General features: G+C 42.5%; 1 protein-coding gene across 1 annotated transcript in view; it reads right to left on the bottom strand.

The window, feature by feature from the left end:
• Window positions 1-22,867, bottom strand: part of stk32c (serine/threonine kinase 32C) — a gene marked incomplete at both ends in the record, with an annotated part of 114,011 nt that overhangs the window by 8,724 nt on the left and 82,420 nt on the right. The window contains 5 exons of the mRNA XM_080036930.1: window positions 934-1,050; window positions 1,170-1,273; window positions 1,573-1,662; window positions 2,411-2,448; window positions 11,683-11,856. Of these exons, the coding sequence (XP_079893056.1) occupies window positions 934-1,050; window positions 1,170-1,273; window positions 1,573-1,662; window positions 2,411-2,448; window positions 11,683-11,856 (523 nt within the window). The remainder of the gene's footprint in view (window positions 1-933; window positions 1,051-1,169; window positions 1,274-1,572; window positions 1,663-2,410; window positions 2,449-11,682; window positions 11,857-22,867) is intronic.

Below are 22,867 nucleotides of genomic sequence, written 5' to 3'. Positions count from 1 at the left end.
TGCCAGAGGGGGTGAGTTCATTTGATTCCAGCAGAGGTTTACTTGTTCAGATGACAGCATGTTGACACTAAGCAGAATGAGGTACGCTATTGTTACAGAGAAAATGAGTCTCATTAAAAAAGAAAAGCTGATTTATTTCCATTTGAGGCTAAATTATTCTGTCTTCCAGCTGGCAGATGATCATTTGAGTCACATTTTGAGCCTCAATATGAGGTTAAATGACTTCTTATGATGAATATTACCATCATAAACACACACACACTTTTTCTCTCACCCACTTGCTCCAATTCTGTGCTTCCATCCCTCAGATTCCCATCTGTCATTTTTCTTCTCCTTTGCCCCTGAGGGTTCACCCCCTCCCTTCCGGGTCCAGTCCCCTTACAGTACTCCATCCTCTGCTCATATGGCTTCAGGCTTTATTTTAAACTCAATATGTACCACAATATCTGCTCCCCTTTCAAGGGAAGACCATCTGTAACCTGGCGCTTGTTTCATTAGAATATACTGCAATTTGACAAGTTGGAACTCTAGAGAGTTGAGGAATTCTGTTTCAAACAGACTTTAATAGGCAAATCAATTAACAAAATAATTGTTTGTGTTCTAAAAGTAAAATAGATCAAGTTAAGTCACCTACCAACAATTATTTTCAAATAACACTTATTTCTTATTGATGAAGTGTACATCATAGCACTTTGAGAGAATCATCAATAATGCCTGATGCAAAAAACGTAGTATGGAAAAAAACTGAAAACATTTCTAAAACCAGAGAAAAAGAAAAGAGAAACTGGCAAAGAAAAAAATCCATAACCGCTTCCATTGTCCCAAGGTCATGATAGTTTGAGCTCTCAGTTGGTAAAGATTTCCTCGTAGGAAAATCCTAATATTTAAATGAAGGAGCCGACAGAACGTACTGCCACACTGTGTCCAGCTCACCTTCCTCAAGAGGGAAACCAGGTCCTTGGGCCAGGCCTGGTTGTACTGGACACTGATTGTACTGAAGAGCTGAATCAAGGACTCTACTGAGTTACTGGCGTGGATGTCGTAGGGCCTCTGGTGATGGAAAGAGGAGGACAAAGAAAGTAGAAACACAAGGACGAGACGAATTTAAGGAGGTAAGTTCAGCTTTTCAACCTGATGACATTATGAATAAAATTCCCATAATGCCTTACCCATCCACGCAGCACTTCGAAGGCCGTCACCCCTAGTGACCACCAGTCTATTTCAAAGGCGTAGCCCGTCCCTCCACTTACAAAAGACTGGAAGATCTCTGGGGCTGAAAGGACACACAGCAGAAAAACATTCAAAGGAAAGACTGAGCATTTTTAACAAATGATCTGCAATTTCATTCATTCAGTGCTTGTCAATGTATATTATTTGCTCACAATTAGCAAGTCACTTCTTACGGAGAGTGTCATCTGCACTTACACATCAGGAACAGTTTGGCAAAATGAACTGTTGCGACTAAACATTCAGTTGACTGGGCAACAGCTACCAAATCTAGGGACCATTCTTCCATTATAAAGTCAACACAACTCAATTCTCCCATGCCAAGAATACAAAAAGCAAAGTTACCCATGTAGGGCTTGGTTCCAGCTAAGGCTGTGGCTCTCTCTCCGTCCTTTATTATCGTTGCTATGTTGAAGTCCGTCAGGTGAGCGTGACCTGAGACAAAGCAACCACAACACTGATTAAGACATATCCATACAACCCATCTTCTGGATTTTTAAAACAAACATCTTTGACCATGTAGAAAAGGAAATATTTCTATGTGTAAAAAGAAACTGAAAAGAGTGATAACAAAATCTGACATTCCTGTAAAGTGGATCAATGCGCCCTCTGGGTCTGACCTCATTATTGTTGTGACTCACTATAGTACCAGCGGACTCAATCTCACTGCTGCCTGCAAACTGTGCACTTTAAAAGGTTTTGGCTTTTTGCATGTTTCCTTGATCACACTTAGAAGCGTGACTATACACTTAGAGGTAGATATTAGGGCTTAATCTGAAAAAATATTTTATGGACATGCAATCTTTTCATAAAACCTTTGCTTAGTTATCTCTTGAGATCAAGATCTGTTTTGCAGGAACACCAGCCGATTACAACAGAAGAAGTAAGGACAGAGATAAGACACATAGCCAGTAGCAAACAAACAAACAGCATCAGAAACAATATCAGACATTACTAAAGAAGTCTACGTAGATTGCATAATAATGGGCCAATCATAGAGTCCTGTGATACGCCCTGGGTTATTAAAAATGTGTCAAATATGCATGAAACAAGGTTTGAGAAAGATATTAAATTTAAATTTCCTGTTCCATTTCAGTAGGCTAAGAAAACTGTTGTTTAGCAGATGTATGCTGCATGCACACACACACACACAAAGCAAAAAGCTAAAAGTTTACACCCTTACCTTGCTCATCTAACAGGATATTGTCTGGCTTGACATCTCTAAAGGAGACAGTAACAGACACACACATCAAAAGATTGAACAATTAAAGATGATCACAGATTATCACATAAATTACCCTCGTACAGAAAAGCAACAAATCATGAGTCATGTTTTCATCCAAATGTACAGATTTAACTGAATTCATATCCGTTTTACTCTACTACTGGAATGCCAATGTGTGAAGATTGAGCTTCTGGTGCCAATCCTCCAAGGTGGCATTAAACCATTGCAGAACAAATGATGCCAAGAGGTTACATAGTGGACGGACACCAGTCTCACCTCAAACAGTGGAAAACATTGTAGACTTTTTCGTCCACACAGATTTGATGCTTTGGTTTGTTACTATCTTTCGTATCTTCAGCAGAGTTTTCAGTGAACACTCAAGTCACACGTTTTATACGCGCCATGATTTATTCACTAAGTCTGTTTCCATTGCATCAACTGTGATGCAGTTGGTTTGTTACAGTGCCTCGAAGTGTATAGTTTGTGGTCAGGTGGCAAAGACTGGGATTAGAACATAAACTGTGTATTCATTTAATGTGGACAATGTGAACGTCTGAAGGAGGTGTTTGAAGGCTGATGCATGTGTGAATTTCATGTTGGCATGTGTGTGTGTGTGTATGTGTGTGTGTGTGTGTGTTTCTGTGTTTTTATTCAAGAAAATTCTCATCCCTTCTTTTCAGACATTGCAAGAGAACATGAGAACCAACCTATCACAGATCCCCCTGGAGGTAAGAGCGGGTTTGTCCGCACATGATTTTTTTACACTGGGCACCCATGCAGCGGACACATTTCGCCACACATTCACACCCGTTGAACACACACATCCCAACATTTCCTCGAAGCCCCCCAAAGGCAATTAACGGAGCACAAAGCTTATTTAATTATGCCGCACATCACGCTGGTGTGGAGAATACACACGGTCCACAGAGAGCCTTCGCACATCCCATAGGACGCATTTGTTCAGTACTGCTGCTTGAAACGCTTAGCTGATGCTAATATCTGCCAAAATACTTGGAGGGGAGTGGTGGTGGGAGGAGGGGGGGGGGGTTGGACTGATCCAGCAGTACAAGACTGGAGGGAAATACATATTCGCAAGAGGAATTCTGATAGTGAGAGCCAGCTACAGCGATGTGCCATTTTGTTTGATGTACGAAATTCACTTAAAGCGTTAAATTCATTTCACAGCGAACACAGAACCACCCATCAAACATGAAACGGCATGTGAAGTGAATTCTTATTTGGAACTGGGAAAAACCTCCCGTTTGAGGTGATCTAACAAGCAGCCGTTTTAACATGCAGAGTGTATGATGAAGAAAAAGGGACGCAACCTGGTGGTCTGTGCAGAGAGGAAAAAGCAAGAGACGAGAGAGAGAAGAAAAAGAAAAGAAAAAACAACACCCCACTTTAACTTCCCTTCTTCTCATAGGACCAATTTTACCTCCTTGGGCATGGTGGCAGCTGACTGTTGCTAGGAGACCACAGACCCATTCTTCCCTCAGTTGGTGCAACAAAATAATTGTATAGTATTCTCCTGTCAAAAACTTACAGGGTGGAACAAAATTGTAGCGCTGGGAACAACTGTGGATACCCAGGGATTGGATTATGGATCTGAGAGCAGGCACATTTGTGTCAAAGGCAGATCAGTTGATGTCAAGGAGAGCGTAAATACATTTTTTATTGAAAAAATAAAAGCACAACTCTCTCTCGTCCGTCTGCCTCTGTCATGTACATCCTGGATGTCTTTGCCAACTATTTAAAAAAAAAACCTTTACCTGCCGTGTAGTAAAATGTGACAGAGTCACAGACAGGTTTATTGTCACACACGCTTGTAATCGTATATATAAATATAGAACTCATTAGAATTACGATATGAATGGAATCTGTTAACGCACAAACCGCTTACTATTATACACCTTTGTAGGTAATGTATACATTACATTATCTACAAAAAGACCTACTTCTAAATACTGTATGAATATTGTTTTTTTTTTAAATTGACTGTATATAGATAGAAAATCAAAATTTTCTACATCATTTTCATACATATTGCTTCACTGGGGACGCAGACCAGAACATTTTCTTTTATGCTTATGTTTGCTTCTTAACACATTTTCAACTCCTTAACAATTTGATTTATATCCTTGCAGGCAAGTCACTTCATAAGTTATTCTCTTATTGGTACTGTGCTAGATTGGTAGGTAAATCAATAAACAAAGGACATGCTGTTGTTTGAAGGAAGAAATGAAGCCACAACAAGGTTTTGAAAAGTACTCAATCTGCAGTCTGAAGAGATCCAGCTCTTCCACTTACTGGATTGCACAGACTCATCGTGCTGCTCTAAGCATATCTGTACAAAAAGCTGTGGGCCGCGAGTCCACCCTGGTTGAAGATGATGGATTGTTATAATTATATCAGGGAATACATTAAGGCTTTCTTTATGTATGTAAAGTAACATGCATACAAACGTGGAGGCCCAAATGCCTAGATGAGGTGATACATTCAGCCCACACAAAGACTCAATTAAAACATGTAATTGTGAAAAGAAGAAAATGTTGTGTTTTATTATGTTATGTCTTAATCACTCTTAACAAGCGATGTTTGGACTCATAGAGGTTAAGAACACAATCTTCCCCTTACTGTGACGCATGGATAGAACACACTTTCCAAAATAAAAATATAACCAACCCTTTCTGCTATCCTATCTAGGAAGCTTGGGGCACCATGCACTGCTCTGGAAGAATAATGAAGTGTCATCTGACAGGACTTGGTCCTAATCGAATCGGATGCAAGAGAGATGAATCAAGAGGACATAATGAAGGCAGCTGTAAATATACACTCAACAAAAATATAAACGCAACACTTTTGTTTTTGCTCCCATTTTTCATGAGATGGACTTAAAGATCTAAAAATTCATTCCAGATACACAATATTACCATTTCTCTCAAACATTGTTCACAAATCTGTCTAAATGTGTGATAGTGAGCACTTCTGCTTTGCTGAGATAATCCATCCCACCTCACAGGTGTGCCACATCAAGATGCTGATCTGACATCATGATTAGTGCACAGGTGTGCCTTAGACTGTCCACAATAAAAGGCCACCCTGAAATGTGCAGTTTTGTCTCACAACAAAATGCCACAGATGCCACAAGCATTGAGGGAGCGTGCAATTGGCATGCTGACAGCAGGAATGTCAACCAGATCTGTTGCTCGTGCATTGAATGTTAATTTCTCCACCATAAGCAGTCTCCAAAGGCATTTCAGAGAATATGGCAGTACATCCAACCGGCCTCACAACCGCAGACCACGTGTAACCACACGTGGTCTGCGGTTGTGAGGCCGGTTGGATGTACTGACCTCCACATCCAGCAGGTTCACCTCCAAGATCGTCTGAGACCAGCCACTGAGACTGCTGCTGAAACAATTGGTTTGCATAACCAAACAATTTCTGCACAAACTGTCAGAAACCGTCTAAGGGAAGCTCAACTGCATGCTCGTCGTCCTCATCGGGGTCTTGACCTGACTCCAGCTCGTCGCCGTAACAGACTTGAGTGGGCAAATGCTCACATTCGATGGCGTCTGGCACGTTGGAGAGGTGTTCTCTTCACGGATGAAACTCGGTTTACATTGTTCAGGGCAGATGGCAGACAGCGTGTGTGGTGTCGTGTGGGTGAGCGCTTTGCTGATGTCAATGTTGTGGATCGAGTGGCCCATGGTGGTGGTGGGGTTATGGTATGGGCAGGCATCTGTTATGGACGAAGAACACAGGTGCATTTTATTGATGGCATTTTGAATGCACGGAGGTACCGTGATGAGATCCTGAGGCCCATTGTTGTGCCATACATCCATGAACATCACCTCACGTTTCAGCAAGATAATGCACGGCCCCATGTTGCAAGGATATGTACACAATTCTTGGAAGCTGAAAATGTCCCAGTTCTTGCATGGCCAGCATACTCACCGGACATGTCACCCATTGAGCATGTTTGGGATGTGCTTGACCGGCGTATACGACAGCGTGCACCACTTCCCACTAATATCCAGCAACTTCGCACAGCCATTGAAGAGGAGTGGACCAACATTCCACAGGCCACAATTGACAATCTGATAAACAAAAGTGTTGCGTTTATATTTTTGTTGAGTGTATATACAAGTAAATATATATATATATATTAGTGGTGGGCCGTTATCGGCGTTAACGTGCTGCGTTAACGCAAGACTCTTATCGGCGATAAAAAAAATATCGCCGTTAATCTCTTATTCCACCTCCTGTTCGGCTCAGAGAGCCAGTCATTTGTACAGTTCAGCTTAGACTCGGCCGTAATGCTGCTGCACACGCACACACACACACACACACACACACACACGCACACACACACACACACACACACACACACACACACACACACACACACACACACACACACACACACACACACACACACACACACACTCACACACTCACACACACGCTGCATGTCAGAGACGAGGGGCGAATCTTCTCTCACACACCCGCCGCTCTCTCTCTCTCCATCACTTGCCCACACAATCGGGTATTGGAACGCAGGGTGGGTGTGTGTGGCCACCGGTCGCCACGTGACTATAAGTTTCCAAGTTTTAAACACTTCTATCTCTTCAACGTCACCGTACCCGAATCCTAAATATCCCCATAGCAGACGCTATATTTCATCGGGGGGAAAACTTTGTTTTGCGCCACAGTTCGACTCGGCCGTAATGCTGCTGCACACACACACACAGACACAGACACAGGCACACACACACGCTGCATGGCAGAGACGAGGGGCGCTACCAAAAAGACGAGAGGAGCGGTTGGAGCAGTTGGAGAGTTTAGAGACACATGCGCGCACATTTATTTACATAAAATCGCAATCGCAGTCACTTGTGCAGTTATGTAAAATGTTTCACTAAGGAAAATGACAGAAAAAGTAACGCACAGTGACTTTGATGAGTAACTTCAATCTGATTACTGGTTTGGAGATAGTAACGCGTTAGATTACTCGTTACTGAAAAAAGAGGTCCGATGCCGGTAACGCGTTACTATGTAACATCTTGTTGAACATTATTTATTTTCATCACCAATTATCATAGTAGAACAGCTTCCTCAAGCAGTTTGTGATGCATGTTGGAAACAGGAGATGAGCCCCTGGTCTGATGCGCCACCTGGCTTGAGAAACACGTTCTCAAAGACTTACTTTGAGTCATTATTTAGGGAGCACACACATATTATGAATGAATTCAAATGAGCCATTTTAATCTAGATTAATCTAGATTAATTCCAAAATTAATCTAGATTAATCTAGATTAAAAAAATTAATCTATGCCCACCTCTAATATATATACACTCAACAAAAATATAAACGCAACACTTTTGTTTTTGCTCCCATTTTTCACGAGATGGACTTAAAGATCTAAAATTCATTGCAGATACACAATATTACCATTTCTCTCAAACATTGTTCACAAATCTGTCTAAATGTGTGATAGTGAGCACTTCTGCTTTGCTGAGATAATCCATCCCACCTCACAGGTGTGCCACATCAAGATGCTGATCTGACATCATGATTAGTGCACAGGTGTGTCTTAGACTGTCCACAATAAAAGGCCACTCTGAAATGTGCATTTTTTTGCTTTATTGGGGGTCTGGGGACTCAGAACCAGTCAGTATCTGGTGTGACCACCATTTGCCTCATGCAGTGCAACACATCTTCTTCGCATAGAGTTTATCAGATTGTCAATTGTGGCCTGTGGAATGTTGGTCCACTCCTCTTCAATGGCTGTGCGAAGTTGCTGGATATTAGTGGGAAGTGGTGCACGCTGTCGTATACGCCGGTCAAGCACATCCCAAACATGCTCAATGGGTGACATGTCCGGTGAGTATGCTGGCCATGCAAGAACTGGGACATTTTCAGCTTCCAAGAATTGTGTACAGATCCTTGCAACATGGGGCCGTGCATTATCTTGCTGAAACGTGAGGTGATGTTCATGGATGTATGGCACAACAATGGGCCTCAGGATCTCATCACGGTATCTCTGTGCATTCAAAGTGCCATCAATAAAATGCACCTGTGTTCTTCGTCCATAACAGATGCCTGCCCATACCATAACCCCACCACCACCATGGGCCACTCGATCCACAACATTGACATCAGCAAAGCGCTCACCCACACGACGCCACACACGCTGTCTGCCATCTGCCCTGAACAATGTAAACCGAGATTCATCCGTGAAGAGAACACCTCTCCAACGTGCCAGACGCCATCGAATGTGAGCATTTGCCCACTCAAGTCTGTTACGGCGACGAGCTGGAGTCAGGTCAAGACCCCGATGAGGACGACGAGCATGCAGTTGAGCTTCCCTGAGACGGTTTCTGACAGTTTGTGCAGAAATTGTTTGGTTATGCAAACCAATTGTTTCAGCAGCTGTCTCAGTGGCTGGTCTCAGACGATCTTGGAGGTGAACCTGCTGGATGTGGAGGTCCTGGGCTGGTGTGGTTACACGTGGTCTGCGGTTGTGAGGCCGGTTGGATGTACTGCCATATTCTCTGAAACGCCTTTGGAGACGGCTTATGGTGGAGAAATGAACATTCAATGCACGAGCAACAGATCTGGTTGACATTCCTGCTGTCAGCATGCCAATTGCACGCTCCCTCAATGCTTGTGGCATCTGTGGCATTTTGCTGTGAGACAAAACTGCACATTTCAGGGTGGCCTTTTATTGTGGACAGTCTAAGGCACACCTGTGCACTAATCATGATGTCAGATCAGCATCTTGATGTGGCACACCTGTGAGGTGGGATGGATTATCTCAGCAAAGCAGAAGTGCTCACTATCACACATTTAGACAGATTTGTGAACAATGTTTGAGAGAAATGGTAATATTGTGTATCTGGAATGAATTTTAGATCTTTAAGTCCATCTCATGAAAAATGGGAGCAAAAACAAAAGTGTTGCGTTTATATTTTTGTTGAGTGTATATTGCATATATATACACACACTGGCCCTCATTTATCAATCTTGCGTAGACCAGAAAAATGGGTGTACGTACATTTCCACGCAAATCTCGGCATTTATCAATATGGACGTGAGCGTAGGGTACGCTCAAATCCCAAGCCAGCTCTCAGCTCGTGTACGCAAATTTGAAAACAGCTTGGACTCGCAGTGCAGGCTGTGCCGGGTAGCCGATGACTTTGTTGGACAATTATTAGAAGATAATACAAATGCAGTGCAAATAAGACCGAAATAAAGATATTAATCACTTAAAAATGAGCAGCTTATGGTGTGCAACTGAGTAGGAGAGCTGATTCAATAGTGCGCACACCAGCCACTTAGGAGGGCTGCATGGGACTGCGTAAGGGCAATTGTCTCCGTCTTGGAGCAGCTGGGGGGACACTGAGGCACGGGGGCTGCATTCATTCAAAATGTTAGCCTAAGTATTAAATATGTAGTAGACATACACTGCTCTTTATGATACAAAAAAATACACGGCACAACATTCAGCTTAACATTTTATTTATTTGACGCACTTTGTAGATGTTAGTTCCTCTTTTAATGTGTCATTAATGCTAAAGCGAGCAATTTATTTCCACCGATAACCGGCACGTTGTTCCTATCTGCTGGTGGAGCAGGACGGTGGGCGCTCTCACAGCTGATCGCTGCCGGGTCGGCTTGTGCAGCTGACGGCCGGGCTGACCACTCGTGCCAAGCGCATGCTGTCATACAGTAAAACGTTAAATGTGTTATTTTTAGTTTTTAAAACCCTTTTGAATAGTGCTATCTAAAAGGGCCAATACATTCTAATCATTCAAATCTCTGCAGACGTGTATTTATTTTATGGGGACCATTATCGGACAGTTGGTGCGTCTTTTTCTCCTCCACCACTTATATTATGCCCGCAGCCCCGCACCCCCAGTTGGTTGCATTTCAGAACAGCAACACGCTTTTTTTAGTGGCGATTTTGAGTCACCAACGCTGTTGACCGCAGCAGTTATTTCCTTCCTAACTGCTGCCTTCTGTCGTTCTTTGATGCTGCTTGTAGGCTAATGCTCCGAAATGAAACTCTTTTTTTTTCTACTTTCGCTGTTATTCTGTCAATTTCTACTTCAGGGAAGTGCCGTATTGCGCATATCCATGTCGTAAAACCTCTGGGCGAGGCCTCTAAACTGAGAAAATATAGGGGCGTGATACGCTAGTTTTCATCCGCCGCATTTATCAATAATGGCCTGGCGTACGCTGAGATTGGCGAGATACGCCTGTTTGATAAATCCCACGCGATACCTGGCGTAGGGAGGTATTTGCGCCAGAATCTGCACCAGTTTCCACGCAAAATTGATAAATGAGGGCCACTGTGACTTTGTGGTTGCTTACACAAAGAGTATTGAAGTATTCACAATGGAATAGCTGAGAAAATGCACCTGCAGGAGTCATGATGTAAAGAAAAGATGCTAGACTTTTCCTTTCATTCATTTTGGTGTTTGAGCAAATCATAACATTTCTAAAGCTCCAATAATATTGCTGCAAACTGGAGGCAGCAGTGAAGAAAACCTTCTGAATACAAAAAGTCATACACACAACCTTGAGTTGATCTTCAGAGTTTGTCTAATTCAGGAGAAATTCTCGGCTTTGAACTGAAACTGAGACGTAGTGTTTTTGATGAAAGAAAATATAATGATGTAATGGTGCTTTGGGTGTTGTCAGGAGGTAAGTAAGTAACGCAGACATAAACACTTGAGTGGGTACGATTGGAGAGTTGTGTGTCTCTCTCTGATCTGCAGTTTTTGAAGATTTAATCATAAACATTGTAATTAGTGTTGAAGTCTTTCATTCGGTATACTGGTACACTAAGTACCCAAAAGAATCTGCTACCAGACCGATGAGTCACAATTTGAAAGAAAAAAAAACAAAGAAAAAACAAATTGAATTCTTGGCATTCATGTGGAATTCTTGTGAGCAGTTGTTCATAATAACAAACCCACAGAGAATTGTCAGCCGTCTCTCTGTAGCGTTTTAGCAAATATCAGTTCACTGTTTGAGCTCAGTCTAACAGTTCTCTTAAGTGCTGTTTCCCAGACACAGCAGGCAGCCTTTTTCAAACTGAAAAGTGGACAAAGCTCCAGCCTGCTACCTGCACAGCACATCGTTACTCAATGGTTCACATTGTGGAAGAAGTTTTGGAAACTCCTGAACTTAGGAAATGAGACAGGCAAACGCCTACCTATGGATGATGTGCTGCCTCCGCAGATAGTCCAGCGCCAGTGTCATCTCACAGAGGTAGAGTTTGACAGCATCCTCACTGTACTGGACACTCTGCTGCAGGTGGTAGCGCAGATCTCCTCCCAGCAGCAGGTCCACCACCATGAACATGTCCTCCTCATCCTGGAAGGAATACCTGAGAACAAGGGGAGGACACAGTGCTCACTCACTGTCCAGTGTGGAACTTGAAGACATGCTGGACAAAGACTAAGCACATTAAACAACAAATAGAACATACAGTTTTGGAGCTTGTATGCTCTTGCGTCCAATACACAAAGAACATTACGTGCGCAAAGCTTAAACTGTAAACATCGGCAGGCACACATGCTTGTTGGACATACATTGTAAAAAGCTGTATCTAGTATCTAAATCATGCCTTCGCCTTGCAGTTTCTTTCTCGTATCAGATCAAATTCCATTGAATTGTCAACTTCAATCCACAATACATATTTATGCATGCCAATGTAGTTGGTTTCTGTGTGAATGTGTGCTTCCTGGCAAGCTCTGAACATGAATATAGGACAATAATAGATAAACACCCATCATTATCCTAATAACATGCCATTTATTTGAAGGAATGCAAAAAGAGAGGAAGTAAACGTTGAATTATGGCTTGAAAGCAGCCCAATCTTGCTTGATGGGACTTAACTGAGGGCTGCTCGTGGTCCGCCTCACATTTTTGTCAATCAGCCTTACTAATCATGCACATCAAATTAAAACAGAGCCTCTGTGATCTGGGTGAGGGGATTTGCAACACTCCACTACACAATTTCTGTCTCATTAAGCCACACGGGAACATACAGATTTTGTACAGCAGAATCAAATTTCTCATCTGAGAGAGAAAAAAAGGTCAGAATAATATGTTAATAGGCCCACTATGATAATTTGCAGCGCAGGAGGGAAAACAAACTGAGCCTTAGTGAGTTGTTCTATCAAACTCAGTTTAATGTGGCTGCGACTGAGACGATTCTTTATTTTCCTATTAAAGGTAGTGTATTACTTCTTCTTTTTATAGTTGCAGGGTCCCTCTGTTTCTTCAGGCTTGGCACTGAATACACTGGGGGACATTCTGATTGGTCCTATTCAGGTGCAATTTCCTGCCTCTCTGCAGAGCGAAAATCATTCCATCTCATCCGAAGATTGGTGGTTCTGCCACTGAAGATGAAAAAAAAATCCGATTTGCGGTACTGCTGGGTCTTTCTCTCCTCCAAAAACAGCGTAAATTAATTGATGAAATGACCTCGACTTTCATGTGATAGGATAGATAATGGGCACAATGGGCCTACTCTACTGAATAAGTGAACACAAAAACAACCCCTACAGCATTTTCGCATTACCACTTCATTGCAAGGGGGAAAAAAAGTCTAAATACGACATCACAAAATTATAACGAGCTTGCTGTAAGTTTCAGCTATTTATAACCATCAAATAAGTCATTATAACACTCTCTCTTTCTCTTAAGAAACCCTACCACCACCAAGGCAACCTAGCCATGTAGCATGCACTTAAAGGTAGGGTCAGAGATTCTATGGAGATATTCACTGATTTCGACAAAAAGTACTATCTAGAATCGCTGACTCCAACTTTAATAGGAAATGACAGTAGGGCCATACACATCAGACCTACCGAAGATCAGCCTCACAATTAAACCACAAGGCGGCCTCAACAGATGGCCGGCCCCAGGATATTGTTTGCTGTTGGCAGGGATTCCTCACTGTCACCTTTTTATCACCTCATTGTCACAGTCTGATTCTCGCTATCCTGTTGACAGATTAGCTTCCTCCGAGGTAGCACTCGCTATCTCTGTGTCCCACAAAAAAACGTCTTCTCAATCCACCGCAAAATATCTGGGATCCTAAGAGACAGACTGTAGTGTCTGAGCACTGGCTGTCACTTCCTTCCGGGCTTTTTTTTGCTGAGGTGACAAGGAGATGTCAGATATGGGTCGACAACTGGAGTATATGAAATCACCGGCGTAGAAAAGCTGTGTCACCTTCAAGACTCTCGTCAAGGATGGGGCAGAGGAGAAACACAAACAATTTTATTCGTACAGTTTTTGGGAGCACTTCACGGCAAATAAATCCAGGTGCACAGAATTGTCCATCCTAATATTCAAAAAAGGACTCCTCCGCTGTCTGGGGAAAGGAATAAGGGACAAGTCCTGTATTGGCTGTTTTGAAAGACTGACACAATAGATGCCATCAATCCGTCCATCCATTAACCGGAAGTAAAGAAGGTCTGGTATTGGTGGCAGCAGGTTTGAGGGGTCAGTATTCTTCAGCTGAAGTGGTTGGGAAGTCCGACAAATCCGACAAATTTTGTGTCTTCCTTGGGCACGCCCATTTCTTGTCGCAATAGCCCAGATGTGCAGACGTTAGACATATACAGGCTTTGAACGTTTTCCATCTTCACACAACTACTTACCTGACTGTTCATGTGTCCCACCTGGAGAGGAGAAAGCGTGTGTCTTTATTTCCATTTGTAGGGGTCATGTGGTCTCATCCCTCTTCACGATGGCAAGCTTTTCATGCCATCATTTTGAGCAGGTATTAACCTCTTTGATATTCGATGCAGTCGATTGACATGCTTTTTAGACAGACTAGTTGGATTTTAGCACACTCCAGCCATAGGCTCTCTAGCCCTGCAGTATTTTTCTGCAGGATCCCAAGGTGTTCATAGGTGAGATAAGATATAAGAAATGCCCAGCATGCTCAGGGCATACCCCTGGGTCACAAGGCGGTGTCAAGGATGAATTCTAATCAGATGCCAGAAACATCTCATCTTTTAATATGAAGGAAAAACAGTTCCACTCTGAGCTCTTTCCAGATGCATGCACTCCTTATCTTGTCCCTTAGGGAAAGCACAAATCATTTGAAATGCTGGAACTCAAGGACATAGTATCTACCGAGATGCAGTCTTGAATTGAGGTAACCTACATATGAAAATGTACTGGTGTTAGGATAATGACTGGTATCCATAGATGAAAAAACAAAGTTAACTGTCCTCTTACCTTAAACTTGCATCAGCAGATTAGTTGGACCCTTACGAAAGGGACACACTGCAAGTGGAGGGCCCCAAAGTGCAGAGTCACATAGTCATTTACATATACACCAGGAGCAAATTTCTCATACCATTTCTCTGGTATGCCAAATTCCCCCACGTCTCGCAGAAGAAATAAACTAGAAGCCAAAACCTGGTTTACCAGTGTAAAAAGCTGTCAACACAACACTGACATCCATTGTACATTGCCTTATACAGTTGATATTCCTTTCACTTATATAACTCCTCAGGAAACATAAAGCTGTTAAATTCCCCATTATGTTGGGACAGCATGAGGACTTGCCATTTTATCTCCTCTGCTGCTCTTTATACTGAAAAACAAGCTAAATTAATGTAGTTGTGCTGCACAAAGAGCACAGAGGAGTGTGAGAGTGTATGCCTGGCAGAAATCTGTAGTCTGGGGAGAGCTGCCTGTGACTGTCCAAAACCAGGAGGAGACCATGTGGACAGAACAGGCCAGGACATGGACTAGACTGTGACAGTCACAGCGACTAAGAGAGGAAGGTTAGCCGGCTGGAAGGAGAACAAGGAACAGGCTGAAATAATCAGGCCACAATGACAAACGAGTCCAGGGAGGCAGGGAGGGAAATAGAGGGACAGTGAAAGAGAGAGCAGTTTTGAGGGAAAAAATGAGAAACAAGAGCTTGTGATTCTGTTGGCTCGAGCTGGTCTGTAAAGTTTCGGTGGCCTACATAAAAGTTGATGATGGACATATGCTGGCTGAACTGGTTGCATGACTCAATCACAAGACACTTGCACGCTCCTGGGGATTCCTGCAAATAAATGGTGCGAGTTAACAGCGCCTCTCCCCTCGGCAGTTTTCAACCAGTCGCCTTAAGACAAAACACCTCCACTGGCCTGCTTTCACAAGGTACACTTTCCATGTCCTACTAAAAAAGTTATCTTTTGACTTCCGGTTATGGCGGCTTGCTGAGTGGACGTGTATTCTCCTGCTCCGCTACCATAGTGTTTAAATCCTTTTCAAAACTCTATTTGAGAACTGCTGCTTGGTCACTTTAATGCAGATACTCTACGGTTATGCCTCGCGCACAGAAAAAAGCAAGCCAAAAACGAAATAATCAAACGAAAATGTCGAACTTCACCTCGCCCGCTAGCTCGACGGCTACTCCTCGCGCTAAAGCTATGGAGACGGACCATGAGACGGACGAAATAGCTAGCATAGCACTAAATGAGGACACAACAACACAAGACCAGATTGCAACGGATGAGTCGGAAGCCAACACCGACACCATACTGGCAGCTATCGACAACATGAAAACTGAGTTTTCAACCAGATTCGACGGCTTATTCACTGCTATTGAGAATGTGAGGCAGGACGTCTCGGACTGTACAGAGCGAGTGACGCAGGCAGAGGCGAGGATCTCCACCACCGAAGACAGCGTTACAACGCTCCAAACTAAAGTGCAATCTCTAGAAGGTAAAAATAAGGACTTGGAAGAGAAAATACTGGACCTGGAAGCAAGATCTAGGCGCTCAAACTTGAGGCTGGTGAATCTACCGGAGGGAGCAGAGGGCGAAGATGCATGTACTTTCCTGGAGAGCTGGATTCCGGAGGTGCTGGAGCTACGTGCGAAACCAACGGTGGAGAGGGCACACAGGATCGGTCCGAGATCGGACACCAATGCGGCACCCCGAACGCTCATAATGAAGTTTTTGAGCTATAAAGATAAAGAAGCGGTGGTAAGAGCAGCCAAGTCGAAAGGACAAATCCTTTACAAGAACCACCATGTGAGGCTCTACCAAGACGTGGCAGCAGGCCTGCACAAGAAGCAAAAAGAGTTTGACGAGGCGAGGCGGCAGCTCCGATCATTAGGACTCCGGTACGGTATAATCCCACCTGCTCGACTTATTGTTACACATAAGGGACGATCTCACATCTTTAACAACCCAAGCGAGGCAGAAGGCTTTATCAGGAGGATCAAGTCAGAGGAGCACTGAAAGGACTAAACCCATATATTGCAAACGCTGACGTCAATTTGAAGGTAACATGTATCGTGGTTTAATAATGAGCGATTGCAGATATTACATATGGCTTGTTTAGAACTAGCTCGGTTTGGAACTTCTTTATTTTTATTTTTTTAGAAGTGTTTGGTTTAACTTCCTTAGTTACTTTTAAACTCTTTCGTCAGTTTTGAAGGTCTGTTTGGGAAAACGGGTCATACAGAGAAACCCTTGTTTTCAATTGGACATATATTGTATGCATCTCTGCCCCTTTTTTATTTATTTTTAAAATATTTTTTATATACAGTGAGAGACAAGAGTGACAACATTATTAGACCAGCGGACACTACAGTCAAAGGAGATAGTATTTCTCCCTTTTTCCTTTTTTGATTTTTTCCTTTTTTCCTCACTCTTTTTGTATGGTGGTTTTATTTGCTGAGAAAAAGGCATAATGCATCCCTCTGTTATGTTATAGTATTCAAGTGAAAAACGGGTCATACAGAGAAAACCTTTTGTTTTCAAATGGACATACATATTGTATGTTTTTCTGACCCATTTTATTTATTTTTTAAAATATTTTTTGAGAGGCAAGAGTGACAACATTATTGGACCAGTGGGCAGTCACTACAGTCAAAGGAGATAGTTTATCTCCCTTTTTTCCTTTTTTAACTTTTCCTTTTTTCCTCACTCTTATTTTAAGGTGGTTTTATTTGCTGGAAAAAGGCATAATGCATCCCTCTGCTCTGTTATAGTATTCAAGTGAAAAGAGTTTTATTTTCAAATTGTAGCACAGGAGTTAAGGTTCAAGATACAAGGTTGATAGCACAGCTACTCTGTTCTTCTCTTTAGGGTAGAACAGTAATAAGCTTTCAGGAAGTCATACGATTTAAGGGGGGAGGGTATTCAGGTCAGGTAACCTGAAGGGGCTAAGGGGTATGTTTGCTCAATGTTCATTGGTTGTTCCATCCAAGTTTGTATTTGTCATGTTTTGTTTTTACTTTATGGTAGTTGCTTCAAACGTCGGGGAAAATAATTTTAATTCGTTTAATGTCTAGTGAGCTAAAAATTAAAATGACTTCATGGAATTGCAGAGGACTACAAAAACTCAAGAAAGTTAAACAGGTGATGAATAGAATCAAACTGATACAGTCTAATATAGTGTTCCTTCAAGAAACACATCTGATGCAAAGTGATGAGTTAAAGATAAGGCGACGGTGGAGAGGCAGTGTGTATTCAGCCCACTTTACTTCCCAAGCAAGAGGAGTTATTATCCTGGTGCATCAGTCTATTCCTTTACAGGTAAATAAGATTATTAAAGACAAGGGGGGTCGGTATCTTATCATTCAGGGTAATATTCTTAAGGAAAAAATTATCTTGGCAAATATTTATGCCCCAAATATTGATGACCCAAATTTTTTTCAGAACTTGTTTCTTTCCTTGTCTGATCTCTCCGGCAATTATATCTTAGCAGGAGATTTCAACTGTACTCTGGATCCAGTCAGAGATAGAAGCTCAGGAAGTGACCAATCTCATCTTCGAAGTAGGGGGGTAATACACCATTTCATGAAGGATATGAATTTGATAGATATCTGGAGAGAGACAAATCCTAGCGACTTGAACTTTTCATGTTACTCCAGCACACATAAATCTTATTCGCGTATTGATTTTTTTCTGATATCAGCCAGCTTAAAATATAAAATTAAAGATTGCTCTTATGACGCTATTCTAATCTCGGACCACGCTCCAACTTCCATAGTATATCAAGATCTCCAATTGGTGAGGGATCCCCCTAGATGGCGTTTCAAGCAAAAATGGTTAACTGATCCCGGCTTTGTTTCCTTCTTAGATGAACAAATAAAATTCTACTTCGAAACAAATACAACAGAAACTTCAGCCAGTATTAGGTGGGAGGCCTTTAAGGCCTTCATCAGGGGCCAAATAATCCAAATAACTAGTTCCAAAGCTAGGAAGACATACCAGGAGACAAAGACGCTGGAAACCGAAATTAAAGTACTGGAGGATGAATATTATCATTCACGCTCTGCTGAAACTCATCAAAGACTACTCCTGCTAAGAACAAAATATAACGAGATTTCTGCATCAAGAGCAGTATCCAGCCTGCTTCGCCTAAAACAAACATTCTATGATCAGGGGGAAAAATCCGGCAAGGTGCTTGCTTGGCGTATCAAACAGCTACAGAGTGAACGACTAATTTCTATACTTCAAAATGACCAGGGACACGACATAGTAGAACCAACTGAAACTAGAACTGCAAGCAGTTTTTACCGGGGGCCAAGCCTCCGACGCAACTCGTCGTCAACCGCCGAGCCGGCCGCTCACTCCGCGGAATCTGCGGATGTAAAGTTTTTGACCGTGGGATGTTCGGTGCGGGAGTTGTATAGGTATCGCTGTTTACGGATGAATTTCGCGAAAGTGCCACGGTGGAACGATGCAGCTCAATTCACAGAACAAGTGGATGTCAAGTTTTTTAATGTGCGATGTTTGGTTGTAGAGTTATGAGCAAAAGCAGATTGTCAGCCTTGACAAAATGGCCGCCGGAGCTAATTGCACAATGTAATGTCAATGGACATGCTAACATTCCCGCCTTTTTTCTTTGACGGAAAAAAAAAAATCTAATTTTATTAAAAAGTCCCTTAAACATTAATATTTCTTGGCCATATTTTTTCTATAGACTCGTGTATGCCCCTTGATGGTTTACTGTGAGTTTTAAGAAAATTCCTTTGGCCAATTAGGAGATATAAAATTTCCTAATTTATGGCACCCCCTTGTGGCGAAATTCTCCAAATTTTTTATTGAACGCAATTAAGGGTAGCCCCAACATATGTCTAAAGTTTGGACTTGATCCGACTTATGATTTTGGATTTATGAATTTCTACGTAAAACGTAGCTAATCAACAAATATTTAAAACGCTACCGTTTCGTTATCGATGGTCGGATCAAAATGCTTTTGAAAAAATCTTTTCCGTGTGGGTCGGTAGATGTTCTGTGCAAACGTTGGTGTCAATTGTCCAAAAATTGTGGGAGGAGTAGCGAAAAGTCAGTTTTGCAGTTTTCGCGATTTTGCGAAAAATCTATAATATCGCAAATGGGCGTGGCCTATGCCAAATGATGCAGCTGACTCCAGTGCATATGTGGATATAAAGTTTTTGACTGTGGGACGTTCGGTGTGGGAGTTATGACCCCAAACGCGGTTTCCTTCGTTGTAGCGCCACCTAGTGGCCGGCATGTCTGAATTTTTGTCGTATGCGTAGTCCAGACGGACCTGGATCTAGTCATGCAATTGGCATGTCTGCACCCTTTACGGTTTGGGCTGTGCACGCAGTTTTAGGGAGGTAAGTATAATAATAATAATAACTAGAACTGCAAGCAGTTTTTACCGGGGGCCAAGCCTCCGACGCAAGTCGTCGTCAACCGCCGCGCCGGCCGCTCACTCCGCAGAATCTGCGGATGTAAAGTTTTTGACCGTGGGATGTTCGGTGCGGGAGTTGTATAGGTATCGCTGTTTACGGATGAATTTCGCGAAAGTGCCACGGTGGAACGATGCAGCTCAATTCACAGAACAAGTGGATGTCAAGTTTTTTAATGTGCGATGTGTGGTTGGCGAGTTATGAGCAAAAGCAAATTGTCAGCCTTGACAAAATGGCCGCCGGAGCTAATTGCACAATGTAATGTCAATGGACATGCTAACATTCCCGCCTTTTTTCTTTGACGGAAAAAAAAAAATCTAATTTTATTAAAAAGTCCCTTAAACATTACTATTTCTTGGCCATATTTTTTCTATAGACTCGTGTATGCCCCTTGATGGTTTCCCGTGAGTTTTAAGAAATTTCCTCTGGCCAATTAGGAGATATGAAATTTCCTAATTTATGGCGCCCCCTTATGGCAAAAATTTCCAAATTTTTTATTGAACGCAATTAAGGGTAGCCCCAACATATGTCTAAAATTTGGACTTGATCCGACTTATGATTTTGGATTTATTAATTTTTTCGTAAAACGTAGCTAATCAACAAATATTTAAAACGCTACCGTTTTGTTATCCATGGTCGGATCACAATTCTTTCGAATGATTTCTTTCCGTGTGGGTCGGTAGATGTTCTGTGCAAAGTCTGGTGTCAATTGTCCAAAAATTGTGGGAGGTGTAGCGAAAAATAAGTTTTTCAGTTTTCGCGATTCTGCGAAAAATCTATAATATCGCAAATGGGCGTGGCCTATGCCAAATGATGCAGCTGACTCCAGTGCATCTGTGGATATAAAGTTTTTGACTGTGGGACGTTCGGTGTGGGAGTTATGACCCCAAACGCGTTTTCCTTCGTTGTAGCGCCACCTAGTGGCCGGCATGTCTGAATTTTTTTGTAGGCCGGGAGGCCGGGGGTCTGAACTAGTCACGCAAGTGGCATGTCCCAACCCTTTACGGTTTGGGCTGCAGCACCACTTTTACTCGGAGAAAAATTAAAATAATAATAATAACTAGAACTGCAAGCAGTTTTTACCGGGGGCCAAGCCTCCGACGCAACTCGTCGTCAACCGCCGCGCCGGCCGCTCACTTCGCAGAATCCGTGGATGTAAAGTTTTTGACCGTGGGATGTTCGGTGCGGGAGTTGTATAGGTATCACTGTTTACGGATGAATTTCGCGAAAGTGCCACGGTGGAACGATGCAGCTCAATTCACAGAACAAGTGGATGTCAAGTTTTTTAATGTGCGATGTGTGGTTGGCGAGTTATGAGCAAAAGCAGATTGTCAGCCTTGACAAAATGGCCGCCGGAGCTAATTGCACAATGTAATGTCAATGGACATGCTAACATTCCCGCCTTTTTTCTTTGATGGAAAAAAAAAATATCTAATTTTATTAAAAAGTCCCTTACACATTAATATTTCTTGGCCATATTTTTTATATAGACTCGTGTATGCCCCTTGATGGTTTCCCATGAGTTTTAAGAAATTTCCTCTGGCCAATTAGGAGATATGAAATTTCCTAATTTATGGCGCCCCCTTATGGCGAAAATGTCCAATTTTTTTATTGAACGCAATTAAGGGTAGCCCCAACATATGTCTAAAATTTGGACTTGATCCGACTTATGATTTTGGATTTATGAATTTTTTCGTAAAACGTAGCTAATCAACAAATATTTAAAACGCTATTGTTTCGTTATCCATGGTCGGATCAAAATTCTTTCGAATAACTTTTTTCCGTGTGGGTCGGTAGATGTTCTGTGCAAAGTCTGGTGTCAATTGTCCTAAAATTGTGGGAGGAGTAGCGAAAAATATGTTTTGCAGTTTTCGCGATATTGCGAAAAATCTATAATATCGCAAATGGGCGTGGCCTATGCCAAATGATGCAGCTGACTCCAGTGCATCTGTGGATATAAAGTTTTTGACTGTGGGACGTTCGGTGTGGGAGTTATGACCTCAAACGCGTTTTCCTTTGTTGTAGCGCCACCTAGTGGCCGGCATGTCTGAATTTTTTTGTATGCTGAATGACCACGGACCTGGATCTAGTCATGCAATTGGCATGTCTGCACCCTTTACGGTTTGGGCTGTGCACACAGTTTTGCGCGCGACAAATAATAATAATAATCCTTACAAAAACAATAGGGTTCCCTGCCCCGCAGGGCTTGGGAACCGCGTTGCTTTGCATACAGCGGTCCCAGCCTGCTCGGGCTTGGCCCCCTAACTAGAACTGCAAGCAGTTTTTACCGGGGGCCAAGCCTCCGACGCAACTCGTCGTCAACCGCCGCGCCGGCCGCTCACTCCACGGAACCCGTGGATGTAAAGTTTTTGACCGTGGGATGTTCGGTGTGGGAGTTGTATAGGCATCGCTGTTTATGAATGAATTTCGCGAAACTGCCACGGTGGAACGATGCAACTCAATTCACAGAACAAGCGGATGTCAAGTTTTTTAATGTGCGATGTTTGGTTGGCGAGTTATGAGCAAAAGCAGATTGTCAGCCTTGACAAAATGGCCGCCGGAGCTAATTGCACAATGTAATGTCAATGGACATGCTAACATTCCCGCCTTTTTTCTTTGACGGAAAAAAAAAAATCTAATTATATTAAAAAGTCCCTTAAACATTAATATTTCTTGGCCATATTTTTTCTATAGACTC

Source organism: Ammodytes marinus (genome assembly GCF_949987685.1).
Source record: "Ammodytes marinus genome assembly, chromosome: 11".
In the NCBI taxonomy this organism is placed as follows: Eukaryota; Metazoa; Chordata; class Actinopteri; order Uranoscopiformes; family Ammodytidae; genus Ammodytes; species Ammodytes marinus.
This window is presented reverse-complemented; position numbering and strand designations above follow the sequence as displayed.